The sequence below is a fragment of the Micropterus dolomieu genome, linkage group LG20, assembly GCF_021292245.1.
Source record: "Micropterus dolomieu isolate WLL.071019.BEF.003 ecotype Adirondacks linkage group LG20, ASM2129224v1, whole genome shotgun sequence".
NCBI classification, from domain to species: domain Eukaryota; kingdom Metazoa; phylum Chordata; class Actinopteri; order Centrarchiformes; family Centrarchidae; genus Micropterus; species Micropterus dolomieu.
This window is the reverse complement of record NC_060169.1, coordinates 9,828,049-9,848,869: the sequence shown is the minus strand read 5'-3', so window position 1 is coordinate 9,848,869 and position 20,821 is coordinate 9,828,049. Positions and strand designations below refer to the sequence as shown.

The 20,821-nt window shown below is 38.2% G+C and overlaps 1 protein-coding gene across 3 annotated transcripts in view; it reads left to right on the top strand.

Annotated features, from left to right (window-relative positions):
* map2k5 (mitogen-activated protein kinase kinase 5) overlaps window positions 1-20,821 on the top strand; it is a 49,531-nt gene extending 28,710 nt beyond the window's left edge. The window contains exons 15-22 of one of the 3 annotated variants that reach the window (XM_046033514.1): window positions 873-923; window positions 1,485-1,556; window positions 2,980-3,009; window positions 7,916-7,942; window positions 8,281-8,313; window positions 19,142-19,203; window positions 20,353-20,398; window positions 20,587-20,821. In XM_046033514.1, coding sequence (XP_045889470.1) covers window positions 873-923; window positions 1,485-1,556; window positions 2,980-3,009; window positions 7,916-7,942; window positions 8,281-8,313; window positions 19,142-19,203; window positions 20,353-20,398; window positions 20,587-20,790 — 525 coding nt within the window. In that variant the 3' untranslated portion in view covers window positions 20,791-20,821. Of the gene's footprint in view, window positions 1-872; window positions 924-1,484; window positions 1,557-2,979; window positions 3,010-7,915; window positions 7,943-8,280; window positions 8,314-19,141; window positions 19,204-20,352; window positions 20,399-20,577 lie in introns of all 3 variants that reach the window. The other 2 variants (XM_046033513.1, XM_046033515.1) reach the window with 2 other exon arrangements.

Below are 20,821 nucleotides of genomic sequence, written 5' to 3'. Positions count from 1 at the left end.
CCCAAGGGTCTTCCTCTCACATTAACTCCCCCTGCCACCTCCATTGTTCTGTAGCCACAAAAAAAAATCACTTGTTATAATTATGACCCATACACACACAACAGCAAAGCCTCATTGATATGTATTCAGTAGTTGCGGAGAAAGCGTGGGTGGCAGACAATAGCTTAGTCAGTGTGTGTGTGGCAGTGTGTGTGTTTGTAATGCAATCATCAGGGACAGACCTTCAGCGTTCCCCAAAACATCAACCCAGAGGACTCTGTCTTCCTTTTCAGCACACACACACACACACACACACACACACACATACATGCACATATCATCTCTTCTGTGGCAAATTATTCCTTTTTAACCTCCCCTTTGGAACCTCCAAGGTGAATTTTACACCATATTTATGTAACAGAAGTGACTTGTTGTCCATTGACTCGTCCTCTGTCTTTTTAACTCTTTTTTGCTGTTTATCTCTCGTTCACACATATACACTCTCCCTCCCCCTCTCACATTGCAGGGCATTCTCAAAAAAAAAATCAGCCATAAGGGAACAGACACTCATTATCACAGTCCTGTCATTGATGGCATGTGCCATTGTTTTCACATACACACAGATTCACTAATGTCTCCTTGTCTGTTCCCTTGTGCACGGGCTGAGCAGCCCAAAATATCAACCTGACATGTCAATAGATTTAGATAATGTAAGTTAGACCCAGCTCCCTTCTTTTCTATTTCCTAATATAGGACAATGAAGTAGTGACTCCTAAAAGTTATTTATGCTGCTTAAGGTGGCTTATTGTGGTCATTTGAATAGTCTGAATACATATTGATATGCAGAATAACAATTTTCTTACCCACTATTAATCTGCTTATTTAATTTGCAGTTGGTGAATTCTATTGCCAAAACGTATGTGGGAACTAACGCATACATGGCGGTGAGTGACCCCTTAAGTTTAGTCTCATGTCAAATAATTTTCTAGTTGTATGACAGATGACGCATGTCCACAACTGGAGGCCTATCAGTGTCTTGCATAATCTTTGTGAAAGTGGTGGCTTTTCAGCTACTGGAGCATCTGAATTATTGTCGTCATCATCCACTTGATCCAATGCAGTTTGGCTTTAAAAATCTTTCTACAGAAACTGCAAATTGTTATTTTATAGAAAAGATAGAAAGTATGCTAATCAGTAATGTATAGAAATTATTGAAAGACAGACAGTTATGTCTCTGCCTGAATGTATACACACTGGTCTGTCCTGCAGGTGTATTTATTTGTGTTATGTGGAATTAATACTTTTTATATTGTTATATGTGCGTTGTATACACGCCCAGGGACAACAGATTGGGAACAGACAGGAATTTCATTGGGCTATATCTGGTGCCATACATTTACATTTTCCCTGTTTTAAATAAACCAATATATGAAAATAAAAAATGATTGCACAGGAATCAGAGCCTCTAACGTTGTCCTTACAGTTTTTGATATTTGTTTTCACAGCCAGAGAGGATATCAGGAGAACAATACGGTATCCATGCAGACGTATGGAGTGTGGGAATCTCTTTCATGGAGGTATGACGGTATATAAATGGCTCCATATTTTGTAATTATACAGTCCGGTGTCATGTACTTTAAATAAAATAGATTGTATTGTATGTCTTCAGACTGACTGTTGCTCATTGACTGAGCAGTATATGGAGCGTAGGTGTTGTGTGTCCAGGTGCATGTGCATCAGTATCTCTGTTCATCTCTGCCAATAGAATTGATCGAGTGCTTGACTGACACCGTGCATTTTCAAAAAACATTTTAATTTCAGTATTCCACTTCCCTGGTCTCCAGTCTTCCCACTGACATTATTGATTGTCCATCTGTTTCTGTCCACCGCTCTCCCTCTGCTGTATAACAAATTATTTGGACTTCTGCCTCGCTTTTGTTTGTCAATAATGTTTAATATCATTACAATTATAACAATAATGGATGAGTTCACAGGGAAGGAGCCTTGTCAAAAGTATTGATATAATCTCTGTGATAAAGATAGAGTTTTAGAGCACTGGACCCCCTGGCCGTATTCTCTTTATTTCAAGCCGCAGATGTGTGCATTAAGCAAAATTAAGTGGCTTGCAGTCTCACTGAATTTGGATTGATCTTTAGTTTACTAGTTGGTCTATTTATGTTCAAGGAAAGACCGTGAGCATTTTGACGTTTTAATAACATAATATTGCCAATAAGCTGCCCTTGACCAAGATGAAAAATGCCCACCCCAATTGCCTAATGTCAAGAGCGGTCACCCAACGCCCCAGCCAAAATAATACACAGCCGTCCCACAATCCTGTCCTCCTTTGCTTTATCCCTCTATTTTGTTCTCCGCAGGTGGTAATCGTGGGGGGGTTATTAACTAATAGCTGATGTTGTTTGATGAGGAAGTGTTATCAGCAGGTGGGCGCTGAGCTTACCTCAAAGACTGAAAGTCTCAAATTCTGCATGCTTCAGTGGCTATAGCAGCATTTTCCTTCTGTTTCCACACTTGAATTCCATTCCATTAAGACACTGGCAATAGCAGTGCATGTATACATTTATACATGTGAAAATATATGCAAGGGGAGGAAACATTATCATGAGCGTCTGTGTAGTCTATGGAGTCCAATACAGCAGCCACGCAACAAATTCTACCTTTTGAGAAGCTTGTAATTTGTCAGAGAAATGTTGATTCCTTCAAAGGCCATCATTTCTTATGTTGGTATCATGGACTTTGTCAAGGATATACAGTATACTGTACACACACACTCACAGTATCTATAAGGGGATGGGTAAAATATTAGGCACACCCTAAAAATACAAAGTTATAAAATTGCCTATTATAAACTGCACAAATGTAGGCATCATGGAGGGTGCTGTTTGTACAGGTGTTTACAGATTATTTTTTATTATTTCAGATGTCTGAAGAAGAATCTAAGAATATCCTGAAGCACTTAATTTTACTTTCTTTCCTATACAGCTGGCGCTAGGCATGTTCCCCTATCCACAGGTGAGCTATTTTCACTGTTTCATTGATTTGCATTTCAGGCTAATTGTTTTAATTTTTTATTTATTTCTGCCTTAAAAAATATCCAGATTTTTTAAAAAGGAGACGATTTGTTTAAACTGATTGTGGTTGTGATGATTCCTTTTGCAAGAAAACACTTAGTTTACAGTAACAGTCCTCAGTGGTTAAACTACAGTTTTTGTGCTGCAAATCACAATTTGTTTTCCAGATCAATTTTTCCATTGTTATTTTTATATTTAGATTTTTAAAATAAGATTTAATGAGATTAATTTTCTAAATACTGCTTTAACTACTGAATCATGATTCAATGCCCTGAATGAGACTAAGATGTCTGTTGACCTTGAAATATAATTTTCAGTCATGTATGTTACTTTCTAGATTAGTTGTTAAATGTATAAATGTACTGTTTGGGTTCATTCTTTTCCCACTCATTACACTAAGTTAAAATCCTGCTCAAATGTAATTGCCGACCACAGAAGTGACTTCCCAATCCCATCAAGTCTTAATTAGCCTTTTAAGATGGGTTTATCTCACTAATCTCTAGCTAAGCAATCTAAATCTGGTTACCTCAGTTCACCTCCTGGCCCTTCGCCTTCACAAAATGTGAAGGCACAGATTTTATCTAAGGAAGAGTTTGTTCTTAGTTCTACACTGTTATAGTGTGAAAATTATGCTTTGAAAATCTTAATTATATTATAGAAAGGTTGTGATTTAAAATTTCTGCTTAAACAAGTCATCCATGGACACTAGTTAGAACTTTTTGTACAGTTTGATTAACAAGTCTTGACAGTGCTCTGTGTATCGGCACATTTGATCATTTTCTGTGTAATTTTCCTGCGGGCTTAATAATGTATGCAACACTTGGACTGCTCTGTCAGTCAAATGAATGAAGTGACTGCTTGCTTTCATGATGGCAACTCTCCTTTCTGAAAAAGAAGCAACCAATTTACTAAACGCTTGAGTTGGATGTCATGTGAGACTTCTCAGCATTAAAATGAACTGAGATTTATCTTAGGCCATAGGTTTTTTGGATGTTAACCATAGGTTTTTTGGATGTTAAGATGTTATTCTATTAATGTTATCTATTGTGGGCTGAGGGTAACCCAAATGTGGTGTTACAAGAATTAGATCAGCACCTAGTTGTGTCCTTTCACAGCGAACAGCCATCTGTGAGACAGATTATAGTTGAGATGTAGCAATTCACTTGTTGTTGTTGTTCATTAATTCTTAAGCCATGATGAAAGGCATATGCAAACCTTTGTGTAAGAGAGCAAAGGTACGTTTATACAGCACTTAATTTGTATGGTGATGTAAATGTCACACACCGATCAATCTGTGTGTCTACATGTGTGGTGTGTGTGTATTACTATAGCCTAGGGCATGTGTGAATCCTTCCTTCATTTAATGCTTCCATTATCATGTTAATTGTTAGTGTATTTTTGCAAATGAATGGTAGTTTAATCTACACTCATGGATAAAAATGGGGTAGACAAAATATTAGGAACACCTCTCAGTTTATAGTTTAGGCTCTTCACTGCCACGCAGCTCTCCTCATCTCAGTGTTAATTTTCCCCTGACTCCATATGGTACTGCAGACAGTTCACCTGCAGGCTGTAGCAGAGCGGTGTGGCGAGAGTGCTCGGATCCAGCTCGTCAGGCGCAGCCAGCCAAAGTCCTCGGGCCTAAGCTGTCATTTTTGCAGACGCTGGCACAGCTGTCTGTGCAAAACCCCCTGCTACACTTCATAGAAAACATTTTAGTACAGACTGAGGTAGAAGTTGGAGAAGACGAAAAAGAGAGAGATTGGTAGAGAATCGGTCGCATCCACTGTAGACTAGTGGAAGATGCAGGATGAGTTGTTAAAAGTTGAATTTCGCTTTGAGGCGTTCATGATTTGCACTTTTGAAAAGCCAATTTTAGCACTCTTTGGGGTCTTTTGTTCACACTTTACATTCTGAGGAAGTGTGTGTGTTTGCCAGTTGCTTTTATTTGTGGATGTTTAGTTGAAACATTATCTTGCAGTCTTTCTTGTGTGTGTGTGTGCGCACACACACAGTGGAATCATCACCTCATGTTTGTCATGATTAGAGATGGTCTCTTTAATTCCACTTCACCACATGTCGGGATTCATTTGCGTCCTTTGTCGGGAGTTAATGGAGTTTTTGCACGGCTCGCTCTGAAAGTCTTTGAAGACACCAGACCTGATGTGATGTGATATGTATACAGCCGCCAGCGCTATAGCTTCTGATTGATTTGTTGTCTTTTTGTTTGCTCTGTGGTTGTTTTTGTTTCTCTTGATTTTGTCATATTTTCACAAATTTGAATGAATTTCTGGATGAAGTATCATGTCAGTTTTTGTGTGTATGTTTCAGGAGCTTCCATTACACATCACTGCATCCATCACACAGCATATACACTTTCTCTTTGCGACTTTATTTCCTCTCAAATGACACGGAAAGGAAATGGTATTGTGGTACTATGTACTGTATATGTGCGTTGTAAACAATGTTTTCAGCACCCTATGCCAGCCAAGCTTTTAAACTTTGCAGTCACATGTCCTCCTTTAAGACATTAGTTACATTTTTATTTCAGTATATTAGACTTCCCTTTATCTTTAGATTACTTTACAGATTATGTGAAAACAATTTACACTTCTCAATCTTAGTGTGCACAACATCTGTCTGTATGTATTACTGTATGTAATTATTATCACTCACACATTTTTGAAAAATGCACAATTGTCTGTATCCTTTGGGTTTCCGATGCAGCTGTTGACTGATTTTTAAGATGTAATATTTTGATAGAGCTTACTCTATCACTAATCAAACATGATGCAAATCTAAATTTGCCACATAGTGAATCAAAGTTAAACAGTGTTAAAGCTTTTGGCTAGAAATGAAAGGTGATAAATTTGGAGATCAGAAAAGAGCTGCAGTTGCCAGATTAGTTTTAAAAGCCTATAATTTAAGAGTAGCCCATCTCAGGCGAACAGAGTGATTTAGTTGCTGTTGACCTAACAGTTATGAAAAGAACAGAGAAAAGGACTTCTTCTTATAGTGATATTTCCATGATGCCAGAGTGGGACTGCCCTTGCCCATAACCAAAACGTGCTTGTCATCCTTTGCTGACAGTTTTAATCAGAAAAGGAGCCTTTTGAAAGAGTTTTCTAATTTTGTTACCCTTGGAAAAAATATCTTTAAAATCCTTAAGGAGGGAAACAGCCATCTGATCTTTTGGAAGTGTTTATTGTGTTGCTCTTTAAAGCAACAGAAATCATTTGACATCTACAAATGCATTTTTTGACTTCTTATTTTCACGCTGAAGTATTTTCAAATAACGAAAAGGCTTTGTTGTGGCTTACAAATTATCACAAAGCCAATTGAGTGGCTTGGAACAGGGCTCTCCAGCTCAGGGGAACGAGAAGCTGATGTTATACACAATTACAGTCGTCATTTAATGATACACACACACACACACACACACACACACACACACACACACACACACACACACACACACACACACACACACACACAATAATAAACACACTCGTATACAGTCCTTTACAGATTCCATACAGACATTGAAGGTCGTGGGTTCCTTCCCACCTTCTGCAGCACAAAACAACATATTTTTTGTTCTGAGATCAGGTATCAGAAGAAATGCATTATTGGAATATTTATACTTTAAACTATTTTAAAGTATAAATATACTTTAAACTATTTTAAAGTATAAATGTCATATTAAACATTGTTTATCCTCCTCAGGATGAACATGCAGATAACGATATGTCTACCAGATAATCAGCCAACAGTGATGAGAGTCTCCGTTAAGACAGAAATATATGGAGGGATTATTAAACCTCTTTTTTGATATGTGGTCAAGCTACCTAGTACAAGAAGAATAGTACTCAGTTATGCTTGAATAAGTTAGTCTCCCACTATACAATTTCAACCCCTGGTGTAGCTCGCAATTTTGTCCTTGTAATTATTTCTGAACAAATTAGTTTTCCATAGTTGCCTTTTAATGTGTCTGAATCAGGCAAAACTGGATATAGATGCAGTTTAGGAGTCTCTTGGTATTTGCAGAGTGTGAAAACCTGTATTTAATTGAGTGAATCAATAAGTGCTCAAATGCACTGTCAAAAGACCTGAAGAAATGAGCAATTTATTTTCCAAACCTTATTAGAGATTTAGCTGAGCCTCGGTTTTAGGCCTTATATCATTTAGTCTATATGATGTTATAAACTCGTGTTTTTAGAAATTAAAACTGATTGTCCTGATGAATTTAGTCCTGGGAGTTTTAAATAGGAAACATATTTGGTTTCTATAGTTTCTCTTTAGTATCATACATTTTAAGATGTTATCTCAGAGGTAGCGTGTTGATCCAAAAGTTTCTATTCTAGCACATTTTTTAACAACTCAGTCATTTCAAATTTTCTGATTGTGACCATAGAAAATACACTTAATAAGTCAAATAAGTATTGAATAACTTAGAAGTCTTGCTTGATTTCCATGACCAAGAATTGGTAATTCTCAGTGTTGCACCTGTGAAAGTGACGCATTGCTCATTACAAAGCTTGCTCACACTGTTTGTAACAGTTATTCTACATCCCGACACATCTAGATAACCTTGAGGGCAGGAATAAAGTACTACTCTGAAAATTAACATTAGTGGATCTTTTACCCCCATTCTCCACAAATGAGAGCAGGGCCATTAACATTTGTGTGTTTTCATTATGTAAATGGTGTTAACGCATACTCACAAATTGCCAACAGGAAAGTAATAATTTTCTCCTGGTGATCATAATGTGTCCAAGTGCATCATCTTGATTATGACACGCTAATTACATATCGCCTCGTCCCTTCTTCTCTGTCTTGCCCTACAGATTCAGAAAAACCAAGGATCTTTAATGGTAAGTTTTATTGCATTAGAATAGGCGGAAAGAAAATAGGGGTCTCCCACACTACAGTCTGTTACTCTTGGTTGGCTCTCTCATTTGAAAAAAACACTCAAATTGCATTTTTGCAATGAAATATTAGATCATGCTTAAACCGCTGGTATTACATTAGGTGCCATTATGGAATAATAAAAACATTCAGGAGCTGTAGGATTGCTTTGCCTGAGCTCGCTGCATTTGAGTAATCGAAATAGATACTTTTGTTTTATCACACTATTGATTTTCCTTATTGCCAAGAAATTCCATGTAGGCTAACATGTTTTTTTCATCTCCGTGTGTCTCTCCTCTTCCAGCCTCTCCAGTTACTGCAATGCATCGTTGATGAGGTGAGTCGTCGTCTTATGTGCTTTTGCATCTAAAGTCAGTCCTAATGGCCCGGAAAGCTTATATTTTGTTTCCTAATGAAGCAAACCACTCAGGCGGCTTTGCTCCCCACTCACTCAACCCTTCACCCTATGCAACTGCCTCAGGCAATACACATATGCGCACACACACACACATTACTGTAGAGGTTGGACCTGTCATGAGTGACACACACAAACCAACACAGGCCTGAATTCTGTATACCACACAACCAAAGCAGACAGAAATTGTCAAACCAGGAATATTCTCATGACTGCATTGAGTGTTTATGTATCTATATAAAAAAGGCATAACACACAAAATACTAAAGAGACTGATAATGACACACAGTGAGTGCTTAGCTATCTAATGCATCTAATAAGCAGCATCTTTTCCCAACATATCACGTGTAAAAAAGCAACAGTCAGACCATGCAAAAAACCAAACAATAAAAATACAGATGAACAGACAAAACAGCAACAAACAATTTTATTTGATGTAGTAACATAGCTATCCACCAAAAAAACTTGTTATTGATTTTAGTGCTATAAATAACCCAAACCTGGACAAATGTTATTATAAAAGTAGACAGCAGTGGCACAGTACAGAAGTATATGATTAAATAAGGTTAGTTGTATCTGGTGTATATATCACCCTTTTTATAGTCATCTGATACTGAAATGCTTTTATGTATGCAGTTTTTCAATTGAGAAACTTCAATAACATGGCTATCTCTCAGTGCTACCCTACCTCAATCATTGATATGATCTATGGGCATGTTATTTTATTATGTCTGTGGACATGAATGTGTAAGCTCACAATGCCTACATTTTCATCAAAAGCTGCAATCACAACCTTTGCCTCCTCCCTCTTTTTTGCCTGGGTTTTTTGCTGATGTACACTAATAGCAAAACTGCCACAACACCTCTCTAGCCCAAACCAGCCCCCCAATCCCTATAACCAGCCATATCACACATTAAACATACAATGTCCCTTGTCCTTAACTGCCTTTAGATTGGCTGTAATTAATAATTAAATGCTTTTAGTTGTAATGGATTGACCTGGGCTGTACTGTTCATTAGTCAGCTAGACAGAGGCATCACTCAAACTATTTTTCCTGTGCCTTTTTCCTGTTCCTCCCCTTGAGGGAAGAGAACATTCTCTTTTGTCCGTGGCGAGCCTCACTGTCCCAGCTAAAGCAGTGCTTTGAAGGAAGAGACAAGAGGATAAGCACTCTTTGGAAAGATGAAGTCTCTCAGAGAAAATTTAAAGGTTGAGGGCCGCACTAGACTGGAAGGCACAGTATAGTGCAAAGGTTTCAGTGAGGTGTGGTAAACTGCTGTAAAATAAGGTGCTTTAAAAATATACATGTTAATAGATTATGTTTATCAATTAACAAAATGCAAAGTGAGTGAACAGAAATAAAATCTAAATCTTAACAGTATTTAGTGTGACCACCCTTTGCCTTCAAAACGGCATTAATTACTGCTGTATGTTCGGGTTCCTGTCGTGCTGCAGAAAAAAATGCAGCCAATCAGATGCCTCCCTGATGTTATCGCATGATGCATAATTATCTCAGTGTTGAGAAGGCCATCAATTGACCAATCTGACCAAATCGCCAACTCTGTTTGCAGAAATGCAGACCCAAACGTGCAAGGAACCTCCACCATGATTCACTGTTGTCGTTTTGGAAGGCTAAGGGTGGTAAAACCAAATATTGATTTGATTTAGATTTTTCTTCTGTTCAGTTACTTGTATTTTGTTAATTGAAATATTTCATTTTTTGAGATCTTATGTGTGATTTCTTTTTTTTTTAACAGTGTATTTATCAAAGTTCAAAATCTTTACATTTTTTAATTTGTTGGGAACAAAATGACATAACAACAATCAATGGAAACTAAAACCAAAGATGAAGAGAGAATGTAAAGGTTGAGGGCCGCACTAGAGTGTGGTGGAAGTACAGAACTGTGCAAATGTTTTAGGCAGGATTGAAAATCGCACACACTAGTAAATTAAAATCACAGGCACAGATCCAGCTTGCGTGACTTCATTAGAGCAACTCGTGATTTGACTAAGTAGTGTGTATGGACCCCACGCGCATGCACTCCCAACAACGTCTGGGCATGCTCCTGATGAGAGGGATGGTGTTTAAGGGCATCTCCTCCCAGACCTGGATCAGGCCATCAGTGAGCTCATGGACCGTCTGTGGCACTACATGGCAGTGTCAAGTGCACCGTTATATAACGTCCCAGAGGTTCTCAATTGGATTCTGGACTGGGGAATGTGAGGGCCTGTCAGTGGCATCAATGTCGTCATCATCTAGAAACTGTGTACACACTCTGGCCACATGAGGTTGGGCTTTGTCCTGCAGCAGGAGGAATCCAGGGCCCACTGCACCAGTCTAATGCGGCATTGAGACCAAACGCAAATGTAATCGTCGCAACGCTTTCCTCACGGGGGTTTTATTACTGGACAACCGCCAAGTGTTCACACACAACACGATAACAGAAATAAACACAACTCGCCATTACTACATCTGTATCTACCCAAAGTAAACATTTTGCTGTAATTAAATAGCAATAAACTGATCAAACTGATGCCGAAACAAATACAATATGATGCAGATTTGTTAAACATATGAATTCAAGCTTTGTCAAGTCTGTGAGGAGGTCAACAGCTTCTAAAATGTTTGTTTTCTGAATGGAGTTCGGATCGATCAGGGCTACGCTATGCTAACTTGTTCACAGTAAAGTACAACGATAACTGGGATAAAGTCACAGACACACATTTTCTGAACTCACCAGTTAGTTCAGCTTCCACGCTTTCTTTTCTCCAAGTAATGTCCAGTTTTGTCCATTTTTAAATATACATTTGAGTAGTAGTCCAACAGAGCTCTGGGTGCCAAACGATGCTAACAACAATAGTGGAACCGCATGTGCACGTAAGCTAGCTGCTGAGAAGCTCGAATGAAGATAAATCAACGTTGTAATCCCAAAACCTAAAGTAAAAAGCAGTTTACTCCGAGCTCCTCCCGTGAGTAAACGGCGTAGTTGTCTGACCATAATCCAGTCCAACTATGGGTGTTTATTTGTCCAAAAGCTGCAGCCCTACTCCCGGTTCTTCTCCCCCAAGTTTAGCAGCTCTCCGCCGGGCAGCAGAATTTCACTCAACGCTCACTTCACTTTTGGTCTGAAAGCACCTTAAGGTCTGACAATGGCTCATCGCAGTCCTTTCCCCAGAACATCATGAAGAGAACGGAGAACCAATGGTAGACCTGCCAATTCTGGTGTTCTCTGGCAAATGTCTAGCGAGCTGCCCTTTGCTGGGGTGTGAGCACAGATCCCACTAGAGGATGACCGGCCCTCATGCCCCCATTTTAGTTAGAAACATTCACACTAGTAGCCTGCTGGAGGTCATTTTGTAGGGCTCTGGCAGTGCTCCTCACACAAAGGAGCAAATACCGGTCCTACTGCTTGTTGATGGCCTTTTACTGCCCTGTTCAGCTCTCATTGTGTAACAGCCCATTTCCTGGTATCTCCTCCATGCTCTTAAAACTGTGCTGGGAGTCACTAAAAAACCTTCTTGAAACTGCATGTATGGATGTGCTATCTGGAGGAACTGAACTACTTGTGTAACCTGAATAGGCTGCAAGTACCGCCTAATGCTTTCCAATATTGACAAGGACACTAGCAAAATGGAAAACTACAGAACAATCAGTAAAGAAGGATAAGGAGATATCAATCAGGTTATCTTCCTGTTGTCACTTTAATTTGCACCAGAACAGGTGACATTGATTCACAATCACCTATGCTTAACTGGACAGATGGAGACCCCTGAAGTTTAATTGACTTGATGTTATACTGTTATGATAAAGTGTTCCCTAAATTTTTTTTTAAAGCATTCTTACTGTACAATGTTTTCCCAAACCTGCCTAAAACCTTGTCACAGTACTGTATATACATTTCAATGTGCGGTAGAATACCCAGAGAAGTGCTCTGTCTTAGTGTTCCCAGTTTGTTGCTAGTTCAGGGCCTAGTACTCTACGACCCCTCTGTCTTACTCAATCCCTTTAAAGCCCCTTTCATTGTGCACTTTAAAGGACACAATTCCCTAAGTCCTTTAGACGTAATGCCTGCCAGATTTCTGAAGGGCTTTTTTAGCCATGTTGGTCCCGCTGTTTTATCCATTGGAAATATCTGTCTTGCCATTGTCTGTGTTCCCTCCTACTTTAAGCACACAGTGGTGCACCTACTTTTCAAGAAATCTAGCCTAGACCTTCTGGATTTTACAAATTTTAGACTGATTAACTTAAATTTAATTATTTAATTTTTAGAGAAGGTTGTTTACTTAATTTCCTTTATAAAAAGACATAATATCTTTGATAAATTTTAATCAGGTTTCTGTTTATTCCATAGCACTGAAACTGTCTTTTACTTACTAGGAGATTGTTTGATTTTAATTATTCTTAATCTTAACTCAGCATGATACTGCTCTAGACTGGTTCAAATCTTATTTATCAAACAGAACTTTTTGGATGTGAGCAATGACGCATCCTCTTTTTTCGCCCATCGGACCTTTGGTGTTCCCCTGCACCATCCATGGCCCCCTGTTGCTCTGTACCTGCATGCCCCTAGGGCATATGCATAAACACAAAATGCAGTACCATTGTTAAGCAGATGGTGATGAAATTTATGTCCCGTTCAAATCCTTTTTAAAGATGGCAATTTTCGTTAGCGCTGGATATCCCAAAACATTCTGTCGTTAGTTAAAAACAAATCTGAAATCATTCTTTCATTTCAAAAAAATCATGTTTTAATCAACTGAGCAGCATCCTGAAAGTCTGGTTTTCTCTTTCTCTACCTAATATCAAGGTCATGCATGCTTTTCTGTCATCTCGGTTAGATTAGGTAAGCCAAAAAAATCTCAGCCCTTCATCTAGTACACCCAGCTACTCAAATTTTAACACATGCTACAGGACAAGATCATATTAGACCTGTTTTTAGCTTCTCTTCACTTGTTCCTAGTAAGTTATAGAATTGATTTTAAAATTTCATAACCTTAAATTACTTAATGGTCCCAGCTCTAAGATTAAGGTGACCGGGCTTTTGTATTTAGGGCCCCTCAGCTTTGAAACTCCTTACCTGAAGATCTGAGGCTTGCAGAATCTTATAAATCACTTACCAAAAGTATATATTTTTATATCTCTTTCTTTCTTTTTTAAAGCATTGTGCTAATGCTTGCACACTGCTTTATTTCCAACATGTCTTATCTGTTTTATTTTTATTATTATCTGGCTTTATTTTATATTGTTGATGGGTATTTCCTGGTTCAACTGTGTAAAGAACTTTGTGACTTTGTTTGAAAACTGATTTATAAATAAAGTTTAATATAACTTGTGGAATTTAGAGGCATCATGGAGCCCTATGACTTGCCTTTTTGTTTTTTCTTTATTAAAAATACGTTAGCACTGATCCCCTGGAGTAGTTAATTTAATGCTATGGTATTTTTAATTGGGCTAGACACACCTGATTTCAACATTATGGCAGGTGTGATAAATTATACCTGACTCACTGGCATTTAGTAAGTATTGCCCATTGCTACATACTGTAGATGTGATCCAAATACTTTTTATTTTCTTTAGTTGTGATGCTTTGATATTGTGTATGAATTATCCACTGGGGATTTGAAAGTTGCTGTAATGGCTGAATGAGTAATAGGCTCCTGTGAGTGGATCATTAATATTATTGTAGCTAGAGGTATGTGTGTGGCTGGGGGTGGAGTGTGACAGTCTGCCTCTCTTTTTTTCTTTCCATTTTCTATCACACACAAACGCACCGTGAGGCATGGCTGAGAAAGGCTCAAATAAAGATTTGAGTCTCACGAGGCTCCAAACAAAGACCAAACAATTAGAAGGTAGACAGAGTAACAGATACGCAAAGGATTGTAATTTTCACCTGAGTGAATCTGAAATACAAATATGGCTACACAGAGGAAGAGTAGTCTGTTTTTTATGTTTTTATCATTTTTATGTGGCACCGAGAGTGGCCATGAAAATCATGATGTCAACATGGATAAAATGTAACAGAGAAAAATGTTTGCAAGTCACAGCTCATCAGAGAGATAAATACCAAAAAAGTTGGTTCATCCAAGTAAAATTTTCAGTCAAGTTAAGTGTATACAGTGCACTTACACCATTAGAAATTATCCAATGTGTCTTTTTAAATGTTAGTTGGTATTAGTGTAGTAGAGAGAGACAGTGCAGAGAAACATGCTCACCTCAGTCAGCCAAATCTTGAACTAGAAGTTCTCTATTGTTGTTCCTGCCATCTGTCTGCTGTCCACCCTCATTAATGTGCCTCTCTCCTCCATTTGTTGAATAGTAAGTGGCTCCACTAATAAAGAACTCTCACTTTATTTTCAAGCCTGTAATTACTTATCTAATTTTGCCTAATAATTGCTTCATGGCAATGACATGTATATTTACTCGTACCCTTGTACCCTCATAGTGTGTGTTCTGTCTCATAGTGGAGCGTGTTGACAACCAGAGGAATAATTCACGCAGACTAGCCACTTTCATCAGCCTGCTTGTCTTTTGTGCCATCGCCTGCTGCCACATCAAAGCTGCAGCGGTGTTCCTCTCAGCTGGAGACATGAATACATGCATAAATGTGTGTGTTTGTGTCTGCAAAAAGGTGCATATGCATGCAAATATGTGGGGAAAGTGCAGAGAAAGATTTTGTATCAGATTTACCTTACACAACACATACATTATTTGTGTAGTCAACACTTTGCACAAGCTGTGGGTCCAATTGATCCTGTTTTTTTGCGCCACACACAAACACACACACACACACACACACACACACCATAATACAGTGGTTGCAAATTATTTGGTACCGTCCTTTTAAACGGAGTGTACACTCAGACTTGTGGTGTGCAGTGCTCAAGGGCATTTGTTTGTGCATGCATGTTTGTGTGTGTGTGTATGTGCTTGCGCTATGATATATTGCTCATCCAAGCGGCAGCAGCACTGTGAAGTGCAGTGAGATTAGAAGGGAACCCATTCCTTTGTTAATTTAAATAGGTTCATGCATCATGCTTTGCGGGAGCCTGCCGATCAGAGCATTAAGGAATGGCGAACATTGCCCAGAGGTGTTTTTAATGGCACAGCAGGGTTTCAGATGTAAAGAGGTTTAATACCCTGCATTTGAATAAATGCCTGGTTGTTGACCCAGGCTTTATGAATTTTGTGATCTGAGTAGTTTGAGTATTTTTGTTCATATCATTAGATGTCACTGCTACTACTGGTCAACTTACTTATTTTCTGATAGTAGCTCTTCATATCTGAAGTAAACATCTCTATCTTTTGCACATGCTGGTGTGTTGGGATGCAGTACGTTAAATTTCAGCAGTCAGTATCACATATAGGAAGATGGGTATTTTACTTATCCAGAGTTGTTGGTGTTTCACTTAATGCACATTTTCTGAATGAGTGTGTGTATTTTGACAGTGCTATATATATGTTAAAACATATGTTGTACCATATACTTTCTTACCACGATCAGTTTATTCTTTGAAATTTTCCTATTGTTTTTTTTTTCTATATTTATTTTAAGAAAATAAACTAGAAAGAAGAAAATACAAATTCTGTTGCTGCTCATACACCATTTCATACTTTAATCTCTTCTGGAGTTTACTGGCGCTGAGACAAAGAGAATACAGATGCTAATTTGACATTGCTATGCAGTGGTCAGTGTTTTTTCTCCAAGGATATTGAGGGTAAAAATAAAAGCAAATATTAAGAGCTTTTCATGCCGAAAGCCAAAGGTAAGGAAAGAAACAGAGTGAGTGAAAGGAAATGGATTGAGTAATGAGGTGAGGGGGCAGTATTAGAGGGTCAGTCTGGCCCGGCTGTTCTACATGCCACGGTTCATAAAACATCCATTGACAACATGTATCAAGCCTGACATGCATGCACACAAACACACACTTACTATTGTTCTTTTTGGCAACAATTTTCAGATTTAGTTTTAGTCCTGTAATGAATTGTCCATTTGAATTTTAGTCACATTTAGTCAACTTCACCCCTCATATTTTGAGTCAGTTTAGTCAATTGTAAGTTAAGAGAACAATTTACATTTTAGCTTAGTTTGAACAAGTTGGTTCTAACTTTTGGTTAACATATGATTAAAAATGTTGCTTTTTCAAAAGTGCTAGAATGGGCTCTGGTCTGCTGTGAAATAAATAAATTAATAGTAAAGTAGACAGTTCAGTCATGAAACATTAGCTGATATAAGTAGAAAAATTTCATCATATAAATACTCTCAATAAAATGACCCGCCGTGGGCTTGCAGATGGTAAGATCATGGCTCCTTCCCAGGTCAGAACAGCAAAATCCAAATTAAAAACATTAGGAACATTGTAAAAACCTGCATCAATGGAACAAACAAACAAACTGAAAAAACTGTGTTGCTTCAACAGTGAGGCAGACTACACAAAGCATTCTTACACACCATCCCTCCCCCAAAAACCATACTGTAGAAAAAAATATTATGATCAAGAAAAGTCTCATGAATCACCAACATTCAGAAATAATAACATCTTTAATTACCCTAGTTTCTGTGTCCAGGTGCACCTTCTCTATCTCTTGAGATTGGTAGTATTTTAAACCAAATCCAAACCATGACAGCTTTGATATACAACAGTTTCTCTTACATATGCACTTTCACCTTTTGAATCACCAGAATTGTTGATTGATTGACCCAACAAGACAAATGTTGTGTCACCCAGCAGGTGTTGTACTGTAACATGACTGCCAATCACCACTCAATGCTGCCATGAATACAGAGGATAAAGACTGCAGCATGTAGCCTTGAGGCCGAAGTCCCTTAAACCTGCATTCTATCGAACACTCGGCAGGGGGCGACTCTTGTGGTTGCAAAAAGAAGTCCGGTTCCATTAGAAATAATGGCAAAATGACCCTACTTCTCACCTGATTTATTACCTCAGTAAACACTTCCTTAATGAGTTTATGGTCTCAATCCCTAGTTTCAGGTCTTTTTCAATACAACATGATGTTCATTTAGTAAATTTTGGTCCCATTTAGAGGAAAATAGACCACAAAGCAGAGTATGCTTCAGGGCAGGATTATCTGTGATTGACAAGTCATTACCATGGCAACCTGTCAATCAGGCTAAAGTGACTCGTACCCACGGCACTATGTAAATTTAAGCAGCGCCGTTGAAAAAGCTTATTATGAGTTGGCTGTTCACTTTCTCTGGTGAGTACATTTAGTTTTAAGCCTGTTGTTCGCTAGACAAAGTTGTCAGCCCAGTCAAAATGACAGTTAGTGAAGTACAGATGCACCTAGCTAAGCAAGGTAGCTATCTCCACACACAGCTGTTAGCTCCACCATCTCCCCCAAATATGGTCACGTCCGGTGCCGCTGGTTGCAAAAAATCAACATGGCGGCACCCAATCGTCCAAACTCTAGGCTTCAAAATGGCAGTCCACAAACCAAAGGGTTACGTCACGATGACTACATCTACTTCTTATATACAGTCTATGGTTCATACAAGAAAGGTACTTAACTCTGAACCTCACTGAATCTTTAAAGTTATATACTCTTTCATCAAATGTGGAATCAGTAACTGCAAAATTCATTAAATGTTGCACTTGATTCAACTAATGCACCTTTGGGACCTTGTCTTTTTTTAATACACAGTAAAGCTTGTAGAAACACCTTGCTGTAGTGTTTTAGCAGAACCATCAGCCTAACCCGACCTAGATTAACGTGTAAATTTACATTACGTTTTTACATTTACATTTTATAATTCGGTTGTACCAAAATCCTAAATCTAGGTTTAAACTAATCTGGTTAAATTTTGGACTTTTCTTGACCTGTTGGTTTAGTCCTCTCAGAATCTAGATCATGTCCTGTCCTCCCGTTGTTTATGGTTTTTTGATGATCATTTAATTTTTAACGCACTGCCAAAACAGCCTGCCACATAGCTTAAACTAAAGGCTCCTTTAGACTGTGTGACAGCATTTATCATAATTGCATGTCACACTGTGCCAGATGAGTCTAATCTAAAATCTTAAGATTATCATTATGTATGATGACTGTACAATAAATGCGTGGTGAGTCTTAGTCCTATGATGTAAATAGTATATATGAGAGCACAGTCATCTTATCTGTGCTGCTCTTATGTTGTAAGTTTAATGCATCAAAACATCAGAAAACGTATACAAACTTTTTTTAATTTTGCCTCCATTGTTTATTTATGTGTGTTTTATTTTTGTTTGTTTGTTTCTATCTCTTAAACTTTAATCAACAGTGATGCTCTTGAAACATCATCCTGGCCAAAATGGTGTGTTCTGTGTTATTTGTTATCATATTTTGATTGGTTGGTGTATAGACGCAGTCCTTAATCTCTGACACTGCCAGTATTTTGGATGCCAGAGGTCCATGGGTACACATGCCTCTCAGTGCAATCTAGGACTACCATTTTGGTCTAAACATTTAACCACGTTTCTTCCAACTTTCATCTCAAACAGCCGAAAAATAGTATAAGGAGCACTTGCAAATGTAACTGCTCAAAGGTGTCAAGATGATGGTTCTATTTATGAGATTTTTGTTAGTGAAAACTTAAATCTAGAGCTCTCATTTTGGCCTGTATTTTTTGTTGTGGCTTACACAACAAAATGTTAACTGTGGTTGGGAAGTTAATCTAAACTATGACTAAACTTAACCTTAGTTTAAATAAACCACTGTTGAGGCTAACCACCCTTTAACTTTGTTCCTCTTCACAGGATCCTCCAGTTCTTCCTGTCGGCCAGTTCAGTGAGAAGTTTGTCCACTTCATCACTCAGTGGTGAGTTAGTTACTGTTAAATACGCTTTGTTTTGGACACATAAGTTATTGTAATTAACACATTGAGATTTTAAATTAATTTTGTCTGTTGTCAGTGGTTGTTGACGGTGTTGTGCATGTGTTTGTGATTCTAGTTTGTACTAGCTTAATATGCTTGGTACAGTCAACCACACTGTCTGAACGCCACACAGCCAGACTGAATAATGACAAAGACCACAAGCTGCATTTGTCATAAACCAAATTATTGTAGATGAATCAAAGGGATAATGGTGTACAATGAGATTAAAGTGCATTTGCCTGTGTGTGTGTTAATGCGTTGTGGTTGTAATGGTTTTAGCTATGATTTTCGCTGCTGCTGATATTGAACAAAGAGATTTTTTACAAGGACTGATTAATTTATCTAATGCGACAGGACAAAGACTATGTTTACACTGCGTTTGCCTCTAATTCATTAGCTTCTTGTAACCTTTACAGTTGCACAAACATCTACATACACACCCAAACCACATGCAGGCAGTGTGTGTGTGCAGCAGTCGCTTACTGGCTATACCAGCTGTTGTTTTCCCCCATGCCTGTTTTATTTACTCAAACAGGGCACTTCTCTCTCAGGACTGAGGTACTGGTTCCCTGCCCTGCCTTGGTGCAGGGCTGACACTATCTTCTCCCAGGCTATTCTAAGAGGGTCGTGGCCTGTTCATTGTAATACATAAACCAGTTACATGACTAACTGCAGACAAGCCCCTGTACTCATTCTTCAAAGTCCCCAATGTAGGTCGTTTAGACAGATTGTGTATGTATACATACTATGGAGGACACTCACTGAAACAGACGCATTGTCCACTGAACCAGTGTGGTAACTGCTTCTATTTTTGTGTGTTCTTAGTTATTAAGAAATATTAATTGAAATTAGAAATATTAATTAAATGATTCTATTTGAAAAACATGTGCTGTGTTGTAAAGCTATAGTGTTTATTGTCTACCAAGCCCTCTCTTTCAATTTCTGCGGCATAAGCCTCCTCTTGAGTATTTATTTATAAATTAAAATGAAGCAGTTGAAATGAAAGTTAGTTAACAAAAACAACTCTTGCACACTTAAAAACTGTTTGAATAGTGGCTGGGTATAGACTGCTTGTATCTCCTTTTTTCTCAGTATGCGGCGGCAACCCAAAGAGAGGCCTGCCCCTAATAACCTCATGGTAAGTTAAACCAAGCTTTCTATTAAACAAGGTTTAAAGGACCACAAAATATAAGTTTTGAATAACTGTGTACAGAGGGTGATAATATTCATGCATTCCAATAAAAATTCAATTAAACATAATTTTATTATCTCTGTAGTTTTTGGAGTATACAAATTGTATTTTATGCAACGATTGAGGTGTTACAGGTCAAGGACTCTCGAAGTTTGCATTGCTGTGTGGAAACAACAGTAATGAACTTTTCACTGCAAATGAAACGTGTCAGAGGGAGGCCATCGAGAAACCTTGATAGGATTGAGACCCACTTCAGCGATAATTCGTTCAATTCACTGCATTGGAGCCAACCTGAATGGATCAGGCCTAGTTGCTGTTCAAGATTCAAATCATTCTAGTTTACAGGTTTTATAACCTAATAAAAATTTG